Here is an 8,546-nt window from a genome sequence, read left to right on the forward strand (position 1 = left end):
TGTGTGTGTGTGTGTGTGTGTGTGTGTGTGTGTGTGTGTGTGTGTGTGTGTGTGTGTGTGTGTGCGTGTCAGGCAGCCAGCCGAAAATTTGGTCGGGACTCCTCAGCGGCTCCTCCAGAACTGCAGGGTTCTGGGACATCTGCAATGCAGAAGTCTATATATAGCCATGGAGTTACAGGGAGAGAGAGGGGGATAGAGGGAGACACAGAGACACAGAGAGACAGGAGGATTCAAAGAGACACAGAAAGGAAGGACAAGACAGAGAATGAAAAGAGTGAAAAAGAGGCTGGGGACTAATTTAAGGCCCGACAGAATGCAGCTATCTCCATTGCCAAAGTTAAAGGAAATTCCTAGTTTGTACAAACTGAAAGCAGTGAAACATTCAATTTACTGAAGAATGTTCCAGAAAACCCCACAACCACCAAGCCAACTACGTGTCTACTCAGGATGTCAGCACTTTCTATAACAAAGGCATAGTATAGTAAGTTGGCCTGTGTCTCTGTGTTTAACTCACTTAAAGGAGGAAATGCCATTACGTGCTCGAGGACTCCCAGCGACAGTAACAGGGAAGGGGTCTGCTAAATGCTGAGGTTCAGTGTTTATTGCTTTATCTTGAATGGTCTTGGGAATACAGTGGAGGAGGAGAGCAGGTCAATTATGTATGCACCTCCACAACAACAGAATGTGCTGACATCAGTGCGCAGCACCAACATGGCAGCTGCACGGCAAATTCAAGGACGTCGCTCGGGTCCAGCCAGCGGCGGGCCACAGACCCACAGAGCTGTGGGACTGATCAGGTTCTTGTTCTTACAATAAATCCGCCCTCTGACGAGCTCCCTGTCTCCATCACAGAGGTGCATGCCGAGTCATAACTCTCCTGGTGTCACGGCCAAAAGATCAGCGCATCGATCACACTGAGTCCAGAGAGGGTTTGATCAGCTTCAGGGACCTTTAGACAATGATAAAAACCTAACGGTAACAACAAGACATTCGGAAATACTATGGCATCCCCCCCCCCCAAAAAAAGCCTTTACTGAATTTGATCACGCTTGGGAGTGTCGTAGTCAGGATCCACCTAAACCGAGACCATGTCATTACCAAGACCAGAGTGCATTGAGACTGAGACTAACCAAGACTTTGAGGGGTTGAGACAAGACCAAGACCAGACCAAACAACTGAAACATATTGCATGTACACAACTCGCATCCAATCCCAGAAATGATGTAAACACACAAATCAGACGACACCGAGGCCATTTAGCGATGTCCCTGAAGCTGTGGTCAAGACCGGTCTTGAGTACTACAACACTGTTGCTTGGACAGAGCCAGGCCACCTGTTCTGCTGGCTGCAGCTTCATGTTTAACAGACTTGTTACTTGTTGTTTAATGTGTGTGTTTGTGTATGTTTTTAGGTCTGTGGCCTTGTGGAGACAAAGGTGCTCACGAGGTAACTGGAAACACCTGGCACCTGTGACGCCCAGTTTGACATAGTGACATTTCCACAGTACACAGAAGCAAGGCTACAGGCTCCTGTTGGGTCCACCTGGCCGGTGTTCAGAAGCTGCTGAACCCCGCCTGCCCAGAGGCCTGGGGGTCTTTACCGTCACCCTATACCAACCTCAGTTTGTTTCCGTTACATTGCTTCATTCGTTAATATTGATGACATTCATGATACACTGATTCTAACTTCAATCCACATTGTCTTCTTGTTTGACTTTTAGTTTATTAAATGTCACTTTGTCAACAATGTCAGTTTGGTGTGCATCTCCTGCTTTGTTGTGACCTGCGAGACGGTCACATTCACAGACAGATGTGAGAGTGGTGGGGATCTGGCACCATGATATTAAGATACAAACATGCTAAAAGATGCAAATGTGCAGGTAGACTCAATGTTTCTCCTCAATAAAGTATTGCTTATATGCAGTGCAAATCCATATTCTATCTCTGTGCAGTATTATGGTGATATGTCTTCAATAACATCTAACTTCTCATTGATTGCCCCAACCCCCCCCCCCAGATTAGCATTTTCTTTACTGTGTTGTATCACATTGCATTTTCTTTCCTGAAACTCAAGATTGTTCCTTTTTATCGAATACTCTAGTTAAAACATTCTCCTTGCTACTTTCCCCTGCTTTTCTGGCAGTTTTATTGATTGTCTGTTAGTGCTGATAATGTTTTTGCCACTGAGCTGATTCTCACTCCCTCCCACACACACACACACACACACACACACACACACACACAGAGAGAGAGAGAGACACACACACACACACACACACACACACAGACAAACAGTCTCAGGCTGTGATGAAGTTCTTGCTGGTGACAGCTGTGCTGGGGGGCCAGCGATGGCAGCTGCCATCCATCTTAGCCGGCCCCATCTTTCACCTCTGGGTGCAGGCAGGCTGAAGCTGAGATGAGCAGATAGCAACACCCAGCAGAGATTCTGCTGCTCCGCCCAGTAACAGAAGCCGTCTACGACAGCCTGAAGCTTAGGCAGGCAGCCAGGCTTGTGACTGGAAGAAGGCAGTTTGTATTACTTCTGTTATTAAGGTAATATTAGTGGAAACCTCTTCCAATATGAAATACAGTCAAGGTGCCTTTGAACAAGGCATTACTGATGCAGACCTGCGTGCCTACTGATGCATCAGTTCTACAGAAGCCATTTTGACATAATGTAGCAGAAAAAGCAAAGGTGCAAATTAAAAAAAGAAAAAGACAAAGACGTCTGTGGACTAATTTTTGGAAGTCTTGCTAGCTTGAATATTTGTACTTTAAGAAGGTAACCAGGGAAGAATCCTGTAATACAACTGGCCTTGATAAATGAGAAAAATATTATAGAAAAAATGAAAACACAGTCAAGCTGACACGTTTCTTTGTTCACTAAACTCTATTGAGTTTTGATGAATTTACATTTTAAAATATTCAAACCCTGATTATGAGAGAAACAGACCTGCATCAACCTAAACTCCTTCTGAAATACAACATTATATCAATTATGAATAGTCTTAATTTCTAGTTAAGTCTGTCGACCCCGTGAGGAATTCTAAGTAATGACAACAACACTGTCAGCGCATCCACATGGTGCAAGCCTTCCGTGATCGTGCATCGCCCCCCCTCCCCCCCCTCCTCCTAGTGTTGCTAGTGGCCAAGGAGAACACAGAGGATTAGAGAAAACCTGATGGACTCTTCAGAAGAGATAATTATCTTCCTTTTAGCTTCTGCGTGGCACCGGGCGCCACAGTCTTCTGAACAGACTGAGGAATCCACAGAGAGGGGCGTGGAGCTGGTAGTCTTATTAGCATTGTAGCAGCTTATTTGGCGACGGCTTGACTGTTACGGATGTTCATCAATATCAAAATGTTACGCACTACAAGGCGATTTTGAAAACCACATTGAAGCATCATTTCAAAATGTTTCTGTCAAACAATTCTTTTATCAAATTCTTGGATCTGTCACCTGATGACATCTAGCATGCAAGTGTTCCAACCCGGCCCACCGGTGTGGCTTTAGCATAGCCATCAGCTGTGCCAGCCAGAGTGGCATCCCCAACCCCAGTAGGCTCCACCTTCTGCCCCTCCCACCCCTACCTACCCCTCCCTACCTGGCTGCATGTCATGCCTCTTACTCAACAGCTCCTCTACTCCGCGGCCCAAAGCGCTCCGTCCCTCCCCAGGGAAGGCCGTCTCAAAGCGCTTATTTCTCCCCTGAGGTTAGCAACCTTTTCAACTGCTTAATGTGTACAACAATGCATACAAATAGATTCCACTACTACATACTTTACCCTTTATTTTATTTATTTTGACTTAACACTTATTATTTATTTTTACTTGCTCAACATTCACATTCATTAACATTCAAATTATTATGTTGTAAAATGTCGTTCACAGCTAATTGTTTTTCAGTGTCATGCTATTTCAATACATAATAACATTTGTCAAATAAAAAATGTGTGAGTATTTTTAAAATTTCCAAAATCGATGTCTCTCTTGTGTGTTTTTTTATATTATGCAGACTACCTTATAGCAGTGGAAGAATATTATGTATAATTTCTTTAACAAATTTCCTTGCTAACATGACATCAAAGAACCAATGAAATGAATGCTTGGTTAATAAATGTCTTTATTTGGCTTTGAGAGGAATATCACTGCATGAGACAGCAGCATGTAAAGTCACAGTTGTATAGCAGAGGTCTGGAACGTGTCAGTACTCCTCAGCCTCACCAGAAACAAAGGAGATGGATGTGAAAACATGTTTTATTTTAACTTTCGGTCATGGTTAAGGCAAGTTTTTTTAATTGAACACACAACAAGCAAAGAATCTATCCCATCCAGCAAATATTCACGAGTCAGGCCATGCATTCATGCCCGTTGGTTGATTCATTTGTCAAAAAATTAAATCTCAGCTGATGAACATCAGTAAAATGAAACAGTTCAGAACAAAGGGATTTAATGGGTTTATGATGAAATAGCCCTTATCTTTACCATATAGCCCAGACCCCTGTGGCATCTGCCCCACCTGCCACCGTCAGTCGGAGCTGAGGGCTGTCGGTGTCATCCTCAGCTGCCTGACACTGACAGCCATTACCTGCTTCCTGGTGTCCTTCATCCAGCTAAATTAAACAGAAGCACCACTACATTAGTATGAGGACAAGTGAACAGGTTGGTTTATCTGACGTACTATGCAACATGTCAGGAGACAAATTAAGGAAGAAGACTTACAGTAGTGTCTACCTAACTGGTGAGATGGCTGATGCATGTATTGACAAATGAATCAATCAAAGATTAAAAAATATATACCTATATATACATATAGCGGCAATTAAAACTCTACATTTTTCATTCCCATAGATGCACTACCTCATGGAGAAGCTGCAGCACTCCTCCTTTTCAGCTTACCCCAACACACATTTCTACATAGTTTTCCTGCGCTCCAAGTTGCCATTGTGGCCGTGCTGTGACACTGCAGTGTACTAAAGATGATGACAAAGAAGGTTTTAAATGGTTAGTGGTGCATTTCTATTTGTCATGGTGGAATGAGATGCAGAACTAGAGAGTCGTGGAAAGGTGTGGAAGAAAGACGGGACCGACAATCATTCACCGGTTGTGCGGAGCGTGTGCGGTTGGACTTACAGTTTAAATAGAAGCAATTTTTAATCTAACAAGCAGACAATCAGGAATGAGCTGGTAGAGCTTTGGGTCTGCGATACAATCTTTAACTTACAGTACTCCCCAACTTTTATATGTAAAAATCAAATAGCACCGTAAAAGTTGGACTGGCGGTTCCTCTCTTACTGTGCGTTATTCTTAACGTCTGTGTGCTGATAAAATGTTACTTTCGCTGTTGATCATCAATGGCACGTTCACTGTTGCCCATGTGAGGAAGAATCATCCCGTTTTAAACTTAAATGACCTTGTGGCATCATGCTAGCCTTCTCCACGTCCCTCTGCGCTTGTGTGATGTAAAACCATGACGACCTCTGCAGAGTGTGTGAATGACTTAAACTCTTGTGCCATTGTAATACATCTGTTTCCTTCTAAAGCTCCTTCAGCATCCCAGCGGGGACAGAGACAGCAGGTGTGAGGCATCTGTGTGTGACAGAGAGGATGTGAACAGTGACCGGATCCATACATGTGATTGGTGGGATGAGGAATGTGTTATTGACAACAATGATGAAGATGATGATGTTGGAATAAGCAGTTTAGCTCTTGCTGGTCTTGCCGGTGGGGCTGTCCTTCTTTTTCTCCTTCTCTTTCTCCTCCTCTTTCTGCTTCTCCTCTTCTTCGTCATCGTCTTCTCCCTCGCCCTCCTCCTGGTCATCTCCCTCCTCTCCCTCCTCTCCCTCCTCTCCCTCTTCTCCCTCTTCTCCCTCCTCTTCGTTCTGCTCGCCCTCCTCCTCGCCGGCCTCCTCCTCTTCCTCGGGCTTGGCTTCAGCCTTGCGGTAGGCTCCGAGGGTGTAGCTGCGGGCCGACATGTAGGAGAAGCCCTGGTAGCCGGACTGGACCATGGCTCCGCCGATGGAGCTGAGGCGGCACTCCTCGCCTTCCAGCAGCTTCCTGCACGGACAGAGAGAGAGAGAGAGAGAGAGAGAGAGAGAGAGAGAGATGACGTGGCCTCCAGTCTGGTCCCTGTGCTATAATTGTCTCAGTGTATCTCTCCTGAGGGATCTAATGTCACCGGAGTATCAGTGGCATCACCTCTGCTGTCTGTTTGGCTGTTTCTTCCTAAAACATTGTGTTAGCTGAGTTGGATTGTTGTACGGTTTCACTTGGTATCACTTCCAGTCATCTACCTCATTGCAGTGGGAGAGAACTGATCCATTTGAATGAAAGATACTATTGTTAATACAAGCTTTTTAAACCACACTTTAGCACAGTTTACTGTGTGGAATTAAGAGAGCGAGGGCTGTGACATGCAAAAATGGTCAGATTCCAACCGGGGACATTGCCTCTAAAAAACCAGGCCAGACGCTGCAAGAGTTTAATTCCTAGAATAAATAATGAGTGGAAAAGTGAAACGTTTTGTATTATTACCGTTATTTTGTAAGACACTGTGTAAGTGTGTAAAGAGAGTCTGCTGAAAATCTAACAACTAAAAAAGGGTTTTGCTGGACTGCCCTGCCTTGTTGACCTATAGCGTTTCAGTAAGCCAACCACTGAACTCCAAAAAAAAAGCAAAATACAATAATAACTATTGTTTTTTTACATAATACATATTTAAAATAAGCAAGCTTTGAGGGCATGAATTGCACAACGTCTGTGATGCAGCCAACCTGTAGGCAGCGATCTCAATGTCCAGCGCCATCTTGACATTCAGCAGGTCCTGGTACTCATGCAGGTGACGGGACATTTCTCCTTTGGTGCTGCGCAGGGCAGCCTCCAGTTCCTGAATGGTATCCTACACACACACACACACACACACACACACACAAAGTCATTTTATCAAACAATTCATCAAGTCATAAAACAGATTGACACCTCTCCTTCTCCCCACTGTTCATCAAGGTACCTGCATCTCTCCAATTTCATGGTTATGGCGATCCTCCATCTCAGCAATCTGCCTCTCCAGGGCCTCGTTGTGGCCCCTGAGGGACTCGATCTCCAGGGTGCGGGACTGCACCTGCCGGCGGTACTCGCTTAGCTCCTCCTTTGAGTGCTTGATGGCGTCCTGGTTGCGTGCAGCCGCTTCACTCACGCTAGCAAACTTGGAGCGGTACCAGTCTTCTGCCTGGGCCTGGTTCCTGGATGACAGGTTCTCGTACTGAACCCGGATGTCCTTTAGGGCGGCAGTCAGGTCCGGTTTGCTCATGTCCATCTCCACTGACACCTGGATGTAGGAGCGGGGGGGAACAGAAAGGAGTTTTATTACATGAGTGCTCATTATTAGGAGGTTTAATGCATGCAGTGCCACTTCAGTTACTGTATCAATAATCCTAATATTTTTAAGGCATACACTATATACTAAATGCTATAATTGTGATAATTCTATTTAGGTTTGATTTTACGTCTTTACCATGATAAACCATATTGGGCAGTTGACTTTATTGAGACTTCAGATACAGTATTAGGGACCACTAAGGTCTATATAAAAGAGACTTCAGATACAGCATTAGGGACCACTAAGGTCTATATAAAGAGACTTCAGGTACAGTATTAGGGACCACTAAGGTCTATATAAAGAGAATTCAGATACAGCATTAGGGACCACTAAGGTCTATATAAAGAGACTTCAGATACAGTATTAGGGACCACTAAGGTCTATATAAAGAGACTTCAGATACAGTATTAGGGACCACTAAGGTCTATATAAAGAGACTTCAGATACAGTATTGGGGGACCACTAAGGTCTATATAAAGAGACTTCAGATACAGTATTGGGGGACTATATAAAAGCATCCAAAGAGCACCGTGTCCTGGGACCTTTGATGCAAACATAGAAACCACCTTCTTCCTGTGTAAACTGATGGAATGTATAAACTGCCTGCAGATAAATACTACTTCCCACTGTTTTCTGTATACCGTGGGACTGTACTGTGCTAATGAAATGCAGCCTACATATGTGAATGAGGTGAGCAGTGGGCTGATGTGCTGCTGCAGGACTGCTGACTCGGCTTCTCTGCTGTCAGTAGCTTACATGGCATTAGCACCCTGGAGAAATGTACCCAGCAACGTGACTTAACCCTACTGCACAGCCAGTGGACATGCTGCAAGTAGCAGGGAGCGTTTCATTCAGTTCTATGTCTACGTTGTTCTTCTTTTTCTTTTTGTCCACCTGCAACATAAGGAACTAGATTACTGTCCCACACACAAAAGCAGATTTTCTGTATATTTTAAACGAATCTACAGTGATGGGTTTGTTAACGTGAGCAGCTCCAACGTCCAGGGCCTCCCAGCGGGTCTTTGTCTCTAACGGGACAGTATTTCACTGTTAAAAGGAGTCTATGTGGACATGTACCCAGCCCACCTCACAGGGGCTGTCCTGTCTGCTGCCCCTTGGGACGGCCACACCCCTGGACTATGCGCTATTTCCCCGCAGCCCCCCCCCCCC

At 44.8% G+C, this 8,546-nt stretch overlaps 1 protein-coding gene and 1 long non-coding RNA gene across 2 annotated transcripts in view; both read right to left on the reverse strand.

Annotated features, from left to right (window-relative positions):
* Positions 1–1,721: 1,721 nt before the first annotated feature.
* The window catches only part of LOC117944642, a 12,033-nt gene continuing 5,208 nt past the window's right edge, over positions 1,722–8,546 (reverse strand). The window contains exons 2-3 of the long non-coding RNA XR_004656625.1: positions 3,779–3,784; positions 1,722–1,734 (exon numbers count right to left, since the gene is read on the reverse strand). This is a non-coding gene — a long non-coding RNA (uncharacterized LOC117944642). The remainder of the gene's footprint in view (positions 1,735–3,778; positions 3,785–8,546) is intronic.
* The window catches only part of zgc:65851 (uncharacterized protein LOC321113 homolog), a 5,925-nt gene continuing 1,483 nt past the window's right edge, over positions 4,105–8,546 (reverse strand). Inside the window, exons 2-4 of the mRNA XM_034871637.1 lie at positions 7,008–7,325; positions 6,772–6,896; positions 4,105–6,055 (exon numbers count right to left, since the gene is read on the reverse strand). Of these exons, the coding sequence (XP_034727528.1) occupies positions 5,701–6,055; positions 6,772–6,896; positions 7,008–7,325 (798 nt within the window). The 3' untranslated portion in view covers positions 4,105–5,700. The remainder of the gene's footprint in view (positions 6,056–6,771; positions 6,897–7,007; positions 7,326–8,546) is intronic.

Source organism: Etheostoma cragini, chromosome 5, assembly GCF_013103735.1.
Source record: "Etheostoma cragini isolate CJK2018 chromosome 5, CSU_Ecrag_1.0, whole genome shotgun sequence".
Lineage (NCBI taxonomy): Eukaryota > Metazoa > Chordata > Actinopteri > Perciformes > Percidae > Etheostoma > Etheostoma cragini.